Source organism: Oncorhynchus nerka, linkage group LG7, assembly GCF_034236695.1.
Source record: "Oncorhynchus nerka isolate Pitt River linkage group LG7, Oner_Uvic_2.0, whole genome shotgun sequence".
In the NCBI taxonomy this organism is placed as follows: Eukaryota; Metazoa; Chordata; class Actinopteri; order Salmoniformes; family Salmonidae; genus Oncorhynchus; species Oncorhynchus nerka.
The window spans coordinates 78,588,094-78,604,552 of record NC_088402.1 but is presented as its reverse complement, the minus strand read 5'-3'; the positions used below and the strand labels follow the sequence as shown (position 1 = coordinate 78,604,552).

The following is a 16,459-nucleotide window of genomic DNA, read 5'->3' as shown; positions in this document are numbered from 1 at the left end:
CAATAAAGGTTATAATAAACATTTGAGGTATAATGCTTCACCTGCCCTCTTTGTTTGGCCTGCAAATGGGGCTTTGTTTGGCATCAATTAGGCACAAATTATTAGAAAAAGGATCAGAACTGAGTCTTAGTACCACACATATCCACGAAGTGATATAAAATCCATCCAACATGGATTCCGAGAGAACCATTAACCCCTGAAAATATTTTATTTATTTTTATTTAACTAGGCAAGTCAGTTAAGAACAAATTCTAATTTACAATGACGGCCTACACCAGCCAAACCCAGATGACACTGAGCCAATTGTGCGCCGCCCTATGGGACTCCCAATTACAGCCTGGATTTGAACCAGGGTGTCTATAGTGACGCCTCTAGCACTGAGACGCAACGACGTAGACCTAGACCACTGTTATATTGTAATTACTTTGCCACCATGGCCTATTTTTTGCCTTACCTCTCTTATCCTACCTCATTTGCACTTGCTGTATATAGATTTTTTTCTACTGTATTATTGATTGTATGTTTGTTTATTCCATGTGTAACTCTGTGTTGTTGTATGTGTCGAAATGCTGTGCTTTATCTTGGCCAGGTCACAGTTGCAAATGAGAATTTGCTCTCAACTAGCCTACCTGGTTAAATAAAGATTAAATTAAAAAAAAAAAACTGCACCACTCGGGAGAATAACATTAACTATCAATGTAACATGCAAAGCAATCCACAACATGAGCCACTGAAAAGTGCCAACAAAGTCTTATTATTATTTTTTTGTCATCACTGTACGTCTAATAAAATCACGGTGTTTTTATTTTACGAATACAATATATATTTCTGATCGTGTTGATACAAATAATTTACATACACAGCCCTGATTGGTGGATAGCATCGTCTATACAAGGGCTCGCCAACCCTGTTCCTTGAGAGCTACTGTCCTGTTTTTCAAACAGCTCTTACATAAAAAGGGCACTAATCATTTCATCATTTCAGTGTGTAATTTTGACATCAGTGTGGAAATATCATTTAAAAAAATGGAAAATCACATCAACTGCACTGACCCTTTAACATCGTATATATAATATATATACACACACACATACATAATATATATATATATATATTTACCCACACACACACAACCATTCAAATGTTTGGGGTCACTTAGAAATGTCCTTGTTTTTGAAGTAACTTTTTTGTCCATTAAAATAACATCAAATTGATCAGAAATACAGTGAAGACATTGTTAATGTTGTAAATGACTATTGTAGCTGGAAACGGCAGATTCTTTAATGGAATATCTACATTGGCGCATAGAGGCCCATTAACAGGAACAATTACTCCTGTTTTCCAATGGCACGTTCTGTTAGCTAATCCAAGTTTATCATTTTAAAAGGCTAATTGATCATTAGAAAACCCTTTCACAATTATGTTAGCACTGAAAACACACTAAAACTGTTGTTCTGATTAAAGAAGCAATAAAACGGTCCTTCTTCAGACTAGTTGAGAATCTGGAGCATCAGCATTTGTGGGTTCGATTACAGGCTCAAAATGGCCGGTAAAAATAACTTTCTTCTGAAACTTGTCAGTCTATTCTTGTTCTGAGAAATGACGGCTATTCCATGTGAGAAATTACCAAGAAACTGAAGATCTCGTACAACGCTGTGTACTACTCCATTCACAGAACAGTGCAAACGGGCTCTAACCAGGATAGAAAAAGGAGTGGGAGGCCCAGTGCACAACTGAGCAAGAGGACAAGTACATTAGAGTGTCTAGTTTGAGAAACAGATGCCTCACAAGTCCTCAACTGGCAGCTTCATTAAATAGTACCTGCAAAACACCAGTCTCAACGTCAACAGTGAAGAGGCGAGATACTGGCCTTCTAGGCAGAGTTGCAAAGAAAAAGCCATATCTCAGACTGGCCAATAAAAAGAAAAGATTAAGATGGGAAAAAGAACACAGACACTGGACAGAGGAAGATTGGAAAAAAGTGTTATGGACAGACAAATCTAAGTTTGAAGTGTTCGGATCACAAAGAAGAACATTCGTGAGACGCCGAAAAAATGAAAAGATGCTAGAGGAGTGCTTGACACCATCTGTCAAGCATGGTGGAGGTGTAACAGTATAACTTTAGACCGTCCCCTCACCCATACCCGGGTGCGAACCAGGGACTCTCTGCACATCAACAACAGCCACCCACGAAGCATCGTTACCCATCGCTCCACAAAAGCCGCGGCCCTTGCAGAGCAAGGGGAACTACTACTTCAAGGTCTCAGAGCAAGTGACGTCACCGATTGAAACGCTATTTAGCGCGTACCCCCGCTAACTAAGCTAGCTGTTTCACATCCGTTACAGAGGCAATGTGATGGTCTGGAGGTGCTTTGGTGGTGGTAAAGTAGAGGATTTGTACAGGGTAAAAGGGATCTTGAAGAAGGAAGGCTATCACCCCATTTTGCAATATCATGCCATACCCTGTGGACGGCGCTTAATTGGAGCCAATTCCTTCCTACAACAGGACAATGACCAAAAGCACAACTCCAAACTATGCAATAACTATTTACGGAAGAAGCAGTCAGCTGGTATTCTGTCAATAATGGAGTGGCCAGCACATTCACCGGATCTCAACCCTATTGAGCTGTTGTGGGAGCAGCTTGACCGTATGGTACGTAAGAAGTGCCCATCAAGCCAATTCAACTTGTGGGAGGTGCTTCAGGAAGCATGGGGTGAAATCTCTTCAGTTTACCTCAACAAATTGACAACTAGAATGCCAAAGGTCGGCAAGGCTGTAATTTCTGCAAATGGAGGATTCTTTGAAGAAAGCAAAGTTTGAAGGACACAATTATTATTTCAATTAAAAATCATTATTTATAACCTTGTCAACACCTTGACTATATTTCCTGTTCATTTTGCAACTTATTTCATGTATGTTTTCATGGAAAATAAGGACATTTCAAAACACATTTTTATGGACCAATTTTGTTTTTATTGCATCTAATTTTGTCACTACATTATAGAAAAGTAGAATTGCGATAATCTCATTAACTTTATGCTTAGCAGAACTAGCGGATTTAGGTTTACCAAAATAAATGAACATGACTCCAGAATCCATTTGAAACAATACTGTCCAACCCACAGAATATAATATCTCCACAATCCACCATGTGTTAAGAACATGCAACTTTGGGTCCTTTGTATTGTCAGCAGGTCCTCAGTGAGGTTGGTGTGAGTTCAGCTGGCTGTGGTGGTCTCTCTATCCTGGGGCTGCTGCTGGAGCAGGACTGCCTTGACTGCGGATGGACTGCCCATGGGGACAGGCCAGGAAGGACAGCCAGTTATCCAGGCCAGGGTCTGTGTCGTTGCCTCTGGTCAGTATACTGTACCTCAACACTGAGCACAACACTTGTGGAGAAATACCTTCACCAATACATATTTGGCTTCGCAAATGCAACATTATGGATGCGTCTGTAAGCAGCAAGTCTCTACTAATATATTTAAGTGTGTATGTAACTGCACATGTATTTCTGTGTGTGTGTATGCGTGTGTGTGTGACAGTGGGTGTACCTATATGTGTCACCCTCACGTCCAGTCCAAGTCACCCTCACGCCCAGTACACCTGTGCCCCAGCTGAGGCTGTAGGGTGTCTCTTGACCTCTAGCAGCGAGGTGGACTGCTGCTCATCAGAGTCCATCTCTTGTAGTCTCTTCTCGTCTAGAAAGGCCACCAGAGAGTTCCTCATGTCCACCACCTCCAGCATATCCTGCAGCACACGCTCCTCTTCTGCCTGCTGCTCCACAGACTTCTCAGAATCTGGGGTGGACACGGACAGAACGAAAATGACACACTTTGAACTGGAGCCGAACAGAAAGAAGTCTATCCGCACACTGTTTGCTGCTCCCGATAAGTGATCTTTCAACAATGCTATCAGTAGCTAGGTTTCCATCCAATTGGCCACAGACTTTCATGCAAATATTCTCAAATCCGCATAAAGAAAATACGTGCATTTTCCCACTAGTGGTGTATTTCAAAAACAACGGACTAGTTCCAGATAATAATCCGTGCATGATGATGTAGCGCACACAAAATGTACCTTTTCATGTAGCGAATAAAAATCTAAAGTTCAATGTGTTTCTATCACATTTTCTACTCTAGCAGTGTGTTAAATAGCAAATGTGCCTACTCTGGTCATGGCACATGTGCTCTAGCCAACAGCTGGCAGATAGTGCATGTAGGCTCTGCGGTAGTGGAGGCTGGTGGGAGGAGCTATAGGAGTACAGGCTTATTGTAATGGCTTGAATGGAATATATGGAATGGTATCAAACACATCAAACATATGGAAACGACATGAGATTATGGATTATGACTGTCAAAACGGCAGTCAAGCATCGATCATCATGTCACCAAAATAAGACCCTTAACACTTATTGGAAAGTGGCATCAAGCTCATACCATGCAGTTTCACCACTATTTGTTATTTTATTTAAGCTTTATTTAACTAGGCAAGTCAGTTAAGAACAAAATCTTATTTACAATGACGGCCTACCCCGAACAAACCCGGATGCCGCTGGGCATATTGTGTGCCGCCCTATGGGACTCCCAATCACAGCCGGATGTGATACAACCTTGGTGAGATGCAGTGCCTTAGACCACAGTGCCACTTGGGAGCCACTGTGAAGTTCATCATAAATTATTTCATCTGTAGCCTAATTTAATCTGCATGGTTTCCTGAGTTGTAGTGTGAGGACCACACACCATGTCATCGTGTGACTCCAAGTTTACTTCCATATCATGGTTATTATATAAATATTTGCGCATAAAGGCGTTTGTTTACACTGCCATTTCTCGCATAGCACATTTTACACTAAAAAGATCCCACCATGTTGAATGAACTAATTATCTGTCTGCATTTATAAAATTTCCTGTTTCCATCACAGCTCTTGTGATTTATTTTATATTGTATGACTTTAATCGCATAAAAACTGGATGGAAACGTGGTTAGTGACACAAATGCAACGTTTCGGTCTGTGTTTCACATTGAAATACAGTGAACATCATGAATATAAAGAAAATAAACTGTTTGTGTAGGGTAACTTACCATCCAGCTCGTATCGTCTCAGTTCCATCTCTAGCGTGCTCTGTTTGTCCTCCAGCTCTAGCTGTCGAGACCTGAGGGGCCAAGAGAAGGAAACACCAGCTGGATAACAACAGGGTGACTCAAGCAGAAGACTGCTTCCGGCTGTTTACAGTCAATGGAGCCTTAAAGTAAGTTGTGATCAAACCCCCAAAACAAGGAAGTAACTGTTGAATAAGGGTCAGCGTAAACAATAGTGACAGTGTGGAGAGAGGGACTGCTGTGTCCCCACTGGCTTGCTGGGAACTTATGTGCTACACAGAAAACAAAGCATTACTCAATATGTATTGAAATGTGATGAATAAAAACAACAAAAAATAAAACAGGGCTATATACTCACGCCACCATAAGGTCTGACTCCTCAGAGACCAGAGTGTTCTTCTGGTGGACCAGATGGACCCACTGGTCGATCATCCCAGGAGAACCACAGCTGTCTGGGGGAGGAAACAGAGGGTGAATGTCAAAAGTATTTTCCACCATTTGTTGGTGAAAATACAGACGAGGATTACAGTGCCTTCAGAAAGTATTCATATCCTTTGAATTTGTGTTACAGCCTGAATACAAAATGGATTAAATATTATTATTAGTATTTTGTTTTTTACACAATACCCCATAATGACAAAGTGAAAACATGTTTAGACATTTTTGCTAATTTATTGTAAAAGAAATACAGAAATATCTCATTTACATAACTATTCACACCCCTGAGCCAATACATGCTAGAATCAACATTTGGCAGCGATTACAGCTGTGAGTCATCCTGGATAATTCTCTAAGAGATTTGAACACCTGTATTGTACGATAGTTGCACATTATTCTTAAAAACAATTGTTGTTGATAATTGCTAGACAGCCATGTTCAAGTCAAAACTGTAACTAGGCCACTCATTGTCTTGGTAAGCAACTCCAGTGTATATTTGGCCTTGTGTTTTATGTTATTGTCCTGCTGAAAGGTGCATTTTCTAGAATGAAAGGCAAAAAAAGAAAATACAGCCCGACAGGATGTTCTCGATTGTGCATCTGTAAAACAATATTTGACTGTTTTCGGTGACAAGCCAAATGTCTTCAGCCTCCTGAGGTTGAAGAGGCGCTGTTGCTCCTTCTTCACCACGCTGTCTGTGTGGGTGGACCATTTCAATTAGTCCGTGATGTGTACGCCAAGGAACTTAAAACTTTCCACCTCCTCTACTACTGTTCCATCGATGTGGATAGGGGGTTGCTCCCTCTACTGTTTCCTGAAGTCCACGATCATCTCCTTCGCTTTGTTGACGTTGAGTGAGAGGTTATTTTTCTGACACCACACTCCGAGGGCCCTCACCTCCTCCCTGTAGGCTGTCTCGTCGTTGTTGGTAATCAAGCCTACCACTGTAGTGTCGTCTGCAAACTTGATGATTGAGTTGGAGGCGTGCATGGCCACGCAGTCATGGGTGAACAGGGAGTACAGGAGAGGGCTGAGAACGCACCCTTGTGGGACCCCAGTGTTGAGGATCAGCGGGGTGGAGATGTTGTTTCCTACCCTCACCACCTGGGGGCGGCCCGTCAGAAAGTCCAGGACCCAGTTGCACAGAAAAGGGTCGAGACCCAGGGTCTCAAGCTTAATGACGAGTTTGGAGGGTACTATGGTGTTAAATACTGAGCTGTAGTCAATGAACAGCATTCTTACATACCGTAATTGCTGGACTATTAAGCACACCCAAATATTAAACCGCACCCACTAAATTATTAAAAAATATGTATTTTGTACATAAATAAGCCGCACATGTCTATAAGCCACAGGTGCCTACCGGTACATTGAAACAAATGAACTTTACACAGCCTTTAAACGAAACACGGCTTGTAACAAAAATAAATAGGCTTTAACAAAACACGGCTTGTAACAAAAATTAAACAGTAGCCTACCAGTAAAGTCATTGGTCACTATCTTCCTCCTCCTGTGCACTGAAACCACTGAAGTCATCTCCTTCGGTGTCGGAGTTGAATAGCCTCAGAATTGCTTCATCCGATGTTGGATCGTTTTCATTGTCGCTCTTGTCACTTTCATCCGGAGGCAAATACCCCGCTGAGCTCATGCTGCCCCTTCAACACGCAGCAGTCCAGCCTTTCGAAACCCGTTGATGATAGTGGATTTTTTTGACAATGCTCCACGCTGTCAGGACCCACTGGCAGACTTGACCATAAGTTGCTCTTCGCATGCGGCCCGTTTTAGTGAAGGATTTCTCCCAACTTGTCATCCAAGCCTCCCACTGAACACGGAGCGCCACCTTAAATGCACGATTTACACTGATGTCGAGTGGCTGCAAATACTTTGGGCCATCTGCTTTTCTTCCCTCTGAAAGGTTTGTTGTCTTTTTGCACTGAGTCAGTTCCTCACGCTGCTGTTTAGAAAGTCTTATAATCGACTCATTAAGGCCAAGCTCCCATGCAGAAGCTTTATTTCCTTTTCCAACAGCCAGATCGATCGCCTTCAACTTGAAAGCTGCATCATATGCATTTCTCTGTGTCTTTGCCATGATGAGGGTGACAAAATTACTACCGTAATCAGAATGATGGGAAGTTTGAGCGCACTCGATTTACATCACATTATGTGACGGTGCTCAGTTTTTTGGCGGCATGAATCTTGTGAAAGCGGGAAAAATCCATAAATTAGCCGCATCATTGTATAAACCGCGAGGTTCAAAGTGTGGGAATAAAGTAGCGGCTTATAGTCCGGAAATTACGGTAGGTATTCCTCTTGTCCAGATGGGTTAGGGCAGTGTGCAGTGTCTGTGGTCTGTGGACCTATTGGGGCGGGAGGCAAATTGGAGTGGGTCTAGGGTATCAGGTAGGGTGGAGGTGATATGATCCTTGCCTCGTCTCTTAAAGCACTTAATGACGACAGAAGTGAGTGCTACGGGGTGATAGTCATTGAGCTCAGCTACCTTAGCTTTCTTGGGGACAGGAACAATGGTGACCCTCTTGAAGCATGTGGGCACAGCAGACTGGGATAAGGATTGATTGAATATGTCCGTAAACACACCAGCCAGCTGGTCTGCGCATGCTCGGAGGCCGCGGCTAGGGATACCGTCTGGGCCAGCAGCCTTGCGAGGGTTAACACATTTAAATGTTTTACTCACCGATGCACTTGCTAATAAACTCGCTCACCAAGTTAGCGTATACATCAATGTTGTTGTCTGGGGCTATCCGGAACATATCAAAGTCCACGTGATCGAAGCAATCTTGAAGTGTGGAATCCGATTGGTCGGACCAGCATTGAACAGACCTGAGCACGGGCGTTTCTGTTTAAATTTTTGTCTATAGGCTGGGAACAACAAAATGTTGTGGTCAGATTTGTCCGAAAGGAGGACGGGGTCCGCGTCGTGGAAGTTAGAGTAGCAATGACCAATAATGCTGCTAGCTCGAGTCATTCGATATGCTGATAGAATTTAGGGAGCCTTGTTTTCAGATTAGCTTTGTTAAAATCCCCAGCTACAATACATGCAGCCTCAGGATATATGGTTTCCAGTTTACATAGAGTCCATTTAGTTATTTCAGGGCCGTCGAGGTATCTGTTTGGGAGGGGGATATACACGGCTGTGATTATAATCGAAGAGAATTCTCTTGGTAGGTAATGCGGTCGCCATTTGATTGTAAGAAATTCTAGGTCAGGTGAACTAAAGGACTTGAGTTCCGGCATGTTGTTATGATTACACCACGAGTCGTTAATCACAAGGCATATAACCCTCCCTTCTTCTTACCAGAGAGATGTTTGTTTCTGTTGGCACGATGCATGAAGAAACCGGGTGGCTGTACCGACTCTGATAACGTATCCCGAGTGAGCCATGTTTCTGTGAAACAGAGAATGTTACAATCTCTGATGTCTCTCTGGAAGGCAACCCTTGCTCGAATTTCGTCTACCTTGTTATCAAGAGACTGAACATTGGCGAGTAGTATACTCAGGAGCGGTGAGCGATGTGCCCGTCTATGAAGCCTGACCACAAGACCGTTCCGTCTGCCCCTTCTGTGGCGCCGTTGTTTTGGGTCAGCTACTGGGATCAGATCCATTGTCCTGGGTGGTGGTTATTCCTGGTCGTAATGTTGGTAAGTTGACGTTGCTCTTATATCCAATAGTTCTTCCCGGCAGAATGTAATAATACTTAACTAAGAACGCGAAGCGAGGCGACCATCTCTGTCGGCGACATCTTGCTATTCCTTGCCGATGACAAGAATACCCATAACATGATGCAGCCACCACCATGGTTGAAAATATGAAGAGTGGTACTCAGAGATATGTTGTGTTTGACCCAAACATAACACTTTGTATTCAGGACATTTCTTTGCCACAGTTTTGCAGTTTTACTTTAGTACCTTATTGTAAACAGGATGCATGTTTTGGAATATGTTTATTCTGTACAGGCTTTCCTATTTTCACTCTGTCATTATGGTTACTGTGGAGTAACTAAAATGTTACTGATCCATCCACAGTTCTCCTTTCCCAGCCATTAAACTCTGCAACCGTTTTCAAGTCCCCATTGGCCTCATGGTGAAATCCCTGAGCGGTTTCCTTCCTCTCCGGCAACTGAGTTAGGAAGGACACCTGTATCTTTGTAGCGACTGGGTGTATTGATACCCCATACAAAGCATAATTAATAAAGTACATTCGGAGAGTATTACAGCCTTATTCTAAAATTGATTTTTTTTAAATACAAAAATCAATCTACACACACACACACACACCCCATAATGCCAAAGTGAAAGCACATTTATTAAAAATACAAATCAGAAATACCTTATTTACATAAGTATTCAGACCCTTTGCTACGAGACTCTTTATTAAGATCAGGTGCATCCTGTTTCTATTGATCATCCTTGAGTTGTTTCTACAACTTGATAGGAGCCAACTGTCATAAATTAAATTGATTGGACATGATTTGGAAAGGCACACACTTGTCTATATAAGATCCCACAGTTGACAGTGCATGTCAGAGCAAAAATCAAACCATGAGATCGAAGAAATTATCTGTAAAGCTCCAAGACAGGATTGTGTCGAGGCACAGATCTGGGGAAGAATTGAATGTCCCCATGAACACAGTGTCGTCCAGACAAACCAAGCAATCAGGGGAGAAGGGCCTTGGTCAGGGAGGTGACCAAGAACCGATTGTCACTGACAGAGCTCCAGAGGTCCTCTGTGGAGATGGGAGGAGCTTCCAGAAGGACAACCATCTCTGCAGCCCTCCACCAATCAGGCCTTTATGCTAGAGTGGCCAGATGGAAGCCCCTCCTCAGTAAGAAAGGCACATGACAGGCCGCTTGGAGTTTGCCAAAAGGCACCTAAAGGACTCTCAGACCATGAGAAACAAGATTCTCTGTTCTGATGAATCCAAGCTTTAATTCTTTGGCCTGAATGCCAAGCCTCACGTCTGGAGGAAACCTGGCACCATCCCTACAGTGGAGCATCGTGGTGGCAGTATCATGCGGTGGGGATGTTTTTCAGTGGCAGGGACTGGGAGACTACTCCAGATCAAGGGAAAGATGAACGGAGCAAAGTACAGAGAAATCCTTGATGAAAACCTGCTCCAGAGAACTCAGGACATCAGACTGGGGCGAAGGTTCACATTCCAACAGGACAACGACCCTAAGCACACAGCCAAGACAATGCAGGAGTGGTTTCGGGACAAGTCTCTGAAAGTCCTTGAGTGTCCCAGCCAGAGCCCGGACTTGAACCCGATCTAACATATTTGGAGAGACCTGAAAATAGCTGTGCAGCGAAGCTCCCCATCCAACCTGACAGAGCTTGAGAAGAATGGGAGAAACTACCCAAATACATGTGTGCCAAGCTTGTAGCATCATACCCAAGAAAAAAAGGCTGTAATGCTGCCAAAGGTGCTTCAACAAAGCACTGAGTAAAGTGTCTGAATACTGATGTAAATGTGATACATTTTTATTTGATTTTTTTATCAAATCAGCCCCCAAAAATATATATACACATTTTGGCTTAGTCATTATGGGGTATTGTGTATAGATTGACGAGGGAAAAAACTATTTATTCCATTTTAGAATAAAGATGTAACGTAACAAAATGTGGAAAAAGTCAAGGGGTCTGAATACTTTCTGAATGTACTGTAACTTTACCATGTTCAAAGGGAAATGCTGTTATTTTTACTCATCTACCAATAGGTGCACTTCTTTACGAGGCATTGGAAAACCTCTCTGGTCTTTGTGGTTGAATCTGTGTTTAAAATTCACTGCTCGACAGAGGGACCTTACAGATAATTGTATGTGTGTGGTACAGAGAAAAGGTAATTATTGAAAAATCATGTTAACCACTATTACTGAACACGGAATGAGTCCATGCAACTGATGTGACTTTTTAAGCACATTTTTACTCCTGAATTTATTTAGGCTTGCCATACCAAAGGGGTTTAATACTTATTGACTCAAGACATTTCAGCGTTTTATTTTGAATTAATTTGTAAACGTAGTTCCAATTCGACATTAAGGGGTATTGCACCTTTCTGCTGTGGAATTATGTTTACAAATAAACTAAAAATGAAACACTGAAATGTCTTGAGTCAAGTATTTATTAAACCCCTTTGTTATGGCAAGACTAAATAAATTCAGGAGAACAAAAGTGCTTAACAAGTCACATAATAGGTTGCATTGACTTACATTGTGTGCAATAAGTGTTTAACATGATTTTTGAATGACTACCTCATCTCTGTGCCCCACACATGCAGTGACACAAAATCTAAATGTAATCCATTTTAATTTCAGGCTGTAACGTAACAAAATGTGGAAAAAGTCAAGGGGTCTGAATACTTTCGAAGGCACTGTATATGATTGCTGAAGAGCAAAAGACTAAAAAGTCCATCTGTACATTGCTGGCTTAGTAAAGTTAACCAAATACCGGTGTAATTACATCCATCAGAATATCAAAGGATCAAAGATGAAAAATCAAATCCCTGTTGTTCAGGGCAAGCTAAGATTAATATTTTCCTAGTTATTGTTAGTGGTCATTGTGTTAGTTAGAGCAAATGAATCTGTCTGGGTTCCCACCTTCCTCTCCTCTGAGTACCTGCTCCAGCACCACACCTTCATCCTCCAGCTCTTTATACGTCACCTCGATCTCCTCCAGTCGCCTCTGGATAGACTGGAGAGTACAAGCAGAAGATGGGTAATATTGGATAAGCAGCAATCGTCAATATACTGCGTCCAGTGTTAAAGGGATACTGCGAGATTCTGGCCATTTCTTTTTACTTACCCAGAGTCAGATGAACTCGTGGATACCATTTGTATGTCAAATCTAAGTTTATTTGTCACATGCGTAGAATACAACAAGTGTAGACCTTAATGCTTACTTACAAGCCTTAACCAACAATGCAGTTTTAAGAAAATACCTACAAAAGTAAGAGATAAAAGAAACAAATAATTAAAGAGTAGCATTAAAATAACAATAGCGAGGCTATATACAGTGGTTACCGGTACAGAGTCAATGGTGTTGAGGTAATTGAGGTAATATGTAGGTAGAGTTATTAAAGTGACTATGCATAGATAATAACAAAAAAGGTAGCAGTAGTGTAGAAGGGGGGCAATGAAAATAGTCTGGGTAGCCATTTGATGTCTCTGCATGCAGTATGAAGGAAGTTAGAGGTAGTTTCACAAGCCAATACTAACTAGTGTTAGCGCAATGGCTGCACGCAGAGACATGAAAACTGTATCCACCATGAGTTCATAGGACTCTGGGTAAGTAGAAAAATGGCATAATTGCCAGAATCTCGCAGTATCCCTTTAACTATTCCAAAGCAGAGCTAATTAGATAACTTGGTGAACTGTGAACTGACCTGGGCTTTGTGGAAGCGCTGCATCTCAGATGTCTTGGCCCGACGTGCCAAAGTCCTCATCTTCATCAGCTGTAGCTTCTCAGCCTTCACAGGGTCTGAAGGGACAATCTGGAACTAGAGACAGCAGAGTAAGGGTGAGTGTGTGTGTGTGTGTAGCTAATAATAATAATAATAATAATAATAATAAATAATAATGAAGAAGAAGAAGATGAAGACTATACAGTACCAGTCAAAAACATCTCAAATTTGGACTCATCAGACCAAAGGAAAGATTTCCACTGGTCTAATGTCCATTGCTTGTGTTTCCTGGCTCAAGCAAGCCTCTTCTTCTTATTGGTGTCCTTTAGTAGTGGTTTCTTTGCAGCAATTCAACCATAAAGGCTTGATTCACGCAGTCTCCTCTGAACAGTTGATGTTGAGATGTGTCTGCTACTTGAAATCTGTGAAGCATTTATTTGGCCTGCAATCTGAGGTGCAGTTAACTCTAATGAACTTATCCTCTGCAGCAGAGGTAACTCTGGGTCTTCCTTTCCTGTGGCGGTCCTCATGAGAGCCAGTATCATCATAGCACTTGATGGTTTTTGCGACTGCAAAAAACGTTCAAAGTTCTTGAAATTTTTTCGGATTTACTGTCCTTCATGTCTTAAAGTCACGGTGGACTGTCGTTTCTCTTCGCTTATTTGAGCTGTTCTTGCCATAATATGGAATTGATATTTTACTAAATAGGGCCATCTTCTGTATACCACCCCTACCTTTTCACAACACAAATAGTCTCAAATGCATTAAGAAGGAAAGAAATTCCACAACTTAACACACCTGTTAATTGAAATGAATTCCAGGTGACAACCTCATGAAGCTGGTTGAGAGAATGCCAAGTGTGCAAAGCTGCCGTCAAGGCAAAGGGTAGCTACTTTGAAGAATCTCAAATATAAAATAAATTTTGATTTGTTTAACACCTTTTTGGTTACTACATTATTCCATATGTGTTATTTCATAGTTTTGATGTCTTCACTATTATTCACTATTATTAATGTAGAAAATAGTAAAGAATTAAGAAAAACCCTGGAAAGAATAGGTATCTCCAAACTTTTGACTGGTACTGTATATATAATGAAATTCCATAGATGGAATTAAAACGCCAGCTAAAAAAGTCCCAGTCCTTACCTTGTCATAATATAAATCCATGCCATCTACTCCAAACATATCCAACTCATCATAATCATCATCATCCTCATCAGCACCACCATCTTCGGATACACTGTGGTGATAGTGTACTTCTGTGAAGATAGAGAAATGAAACAATTCATTCAGGACAGATATGGAGAACATGGGAATCAACAACTGCTGGTTGCTCTTTCGGGGTCCAGGTCAGGTATCTGGAAAGCACTTTTGTGACAACTGTTTCTGTACAAAGCCTATACAAATACATGCTATTGATTAAATAGATAGATAAATACTGTGGCAAAGCTGAGACAGTCCAACCACACCACTTTACAGGGAGCTTTACCTGGGTGGCTGTTGAGGATGCTGAAGCGGTAGTCCCTCCTCGGCCGAGGGGAGGAGAGGTTCCAGGGGGAGAATTTGGAGCGGACCCTGCCGTGTTGACCCTGGCCCTCCTCAGGCTCCTCTTTCCTTCTGAAGCAGCGGCGGTTCCTGAGCTCCCGGATGTGTCCCGCCAGCCTCGAGCCCCCAATCCAGTAGCCCTCCTCCTCCTGGCAATCTGCAAATCAAACTCGATTTAACCCTCAAGCTACCAACTGTGGTAATTTTGAACATAACTTATCATACCTCAAAAGGAGTTACATTTACATTTAAGTCATTTAGCAGACGCTCTTATCCAGAGCGACTTAAAAATTGGTGCGTTCACCTTATGACATCCAGTGGAACAGCCACTTTACAATAGTGCATCTAAATCTTTTAAGGGGGGTGAGAAGGATTACTTTATCCTATCCTAGGTATTCCTTAAAGAGGTGGGGTTTCAGGTGTCTCCGGAAGGTGGTGATTGACTCCGCTGTCCTGGCGTCGTGAGGGAGTTTGTTCCACCATTGGGGGGCCAGAGCAGCGAACAGTTTTGACTGGGCTGAGCGGGAACTGTACTTCCTCAGTGGTAGGGAGGCGAGCAGGCCAGAGGTGGATGAACGCAGTGCCCTTGTTTGGGTGTAGGGCCTGATCAGAGCCTGGAGGTACTGAGGTGCCGTTCCCCTCACAGCTCCGTAGGCAAGCACCATGGTCTTGTAGCGGATGCGAGCTTCAACTGGAAGCCAGTGGAGGGAGCGGAGGAGCGGGGTGACGTGAGAGAACTTGGGAAGGTTGAACACCAGACGGGCTGCGGCGTTCTCGGAAAGTATTCAGACCCCTTCACTTTTTCCACATTACAGACTTAATTTAATATTCATTAATATTGAAATTGAGCTCAGGTGCATCCCGTTTACATTGATCCTCATTGAGATGTTTCTACAATTTGGAGTCCACCTGTGGTAAATTAAATTGATTGGACATGATTGTGTTGAGATTGATTAGAAAAAAAACAATTTAATACATTTTCGAATAAGGTTGTAACGTAACAAAATGTGGAAAAAGTGGAGGGGTCTGAACACTTTCCGAATGCACTGTATATTCCGTCCTCCCCATTTAAAATCCTAACATTTACAGTTAAAACACAGTAGAAGAGATCAAAACAAACAAAAGCAATAATAAAAGAGGAGGAATACCTGGAGGTTTGGGTGGGCTGGGACCCCCTGCTGTGACTGTTGAAGAGGAGCAGGAGGAAGAACCAGGTGTCTCCGAGTCAGAGTCCAGGCTGAAGCTCAGATTGACTAATTGGTTCTTCTTCTTGTCAGTGAGCTGCAGCTTCCGCAGGGACTGCCTCGCCCTGGAGTCAGGGGCTGGGGCTGCCTTGGGGGTCCCTTTCTCTCCTGCTGCTTCGAGGGACCCCTTCTCCCCTACATGGGCCGGTGACATGTCCCTTTTTGGGGTGGGGAGGACAGTGCGTGGTTTGGGTACAGGAGGGGAGGCCTGAGGGCTGGGGATTTCCGAACAAGATAGACGAGGTTTTGGGACAGGTGTCGGGGGGTATGAAGAGGGATCCTCAACCCTCTCCTTCCCCTCCTTTTCTTCCTCCACCTCACTGGCCTTAAACCCTTTCTTCGGGTAAACGTCTATGGGTGGATTTGGTGGGACATGGGGCTCCTCTACAGGATTAGATTGTTTGCTGCTGGGGTGTTCCTCACCCTGAGAAGCCATTGGTTTAGGAAGACCCAAGTCTAGAGAGTACTCTTCATCATCATTTTCAGAGGGACAAGGTGAGGGCTCTTCACTGGAGATCCCATTCACACCTCTCTCCTTCTCATTGTGATCTTCTATTGTATCCTGGAAGGGAAAACATTAAATGAATGGAAGAAGCACTGTAGCATTGGCATTGTATTATTATGTGATTAAACATTCCTCTATAAATTAATGGTTAAAGCACAATGTCCTGTGAAATTAACTAGTCATTTGAGTCAAAAGCAATGTACTACATAGAC

At 42.6% G+C, this 16,459-nt stretch overlaps 1 protein-coding gene across 1 annotated transcript in view; it reads right to left on the bottom strand.

The window, feature by feature from the left end:
* Positions 1–2,951: 2,951 nt before the first annotated feature.
* The window catches only part of LOC115132454 (F-actin-monooxygenase mical1-like), a 42,826-nt gene continuing 29,318 nt past the window's right edge, over positions 2,952–16,459 (bottom strand). Inside the window, exons 19-26 of the mRNA XM_029665123.2 lie at positions 15,647–16,304; positions 14,443–14,655; positions 14,100–14,212; positions 12,936–13,049; positions 12,151–12,244; positions 5,460–5,553; positions 5,084–5,154; positions 2,952–3,798 (exon numbers count right to left, since the gene is read on the bottom strand). Coding sequence (XP_029520983.2) covers positions 3,590–3,798; positions 5,084–5,154; positions 5,460–5,553; positions 12,151–12,244; positions 12,936–13,049; positions 14,100–14,212; positions 14,443–14,655; positions 15,647–16,304 — 1,566 coding nt within the window. The 3' untranslated portion in view covers positions 2,952–3,589. The remainder of the gene's footprint in view (positions 3,799–5,083; positions 5,155–5,459; positions 5,554–12,150; positions 12,245–12,935; positions 13,050–14,099; positions 14,213–14,442; positions 14,656–15,646; positions 16,305–16,459) is intronic.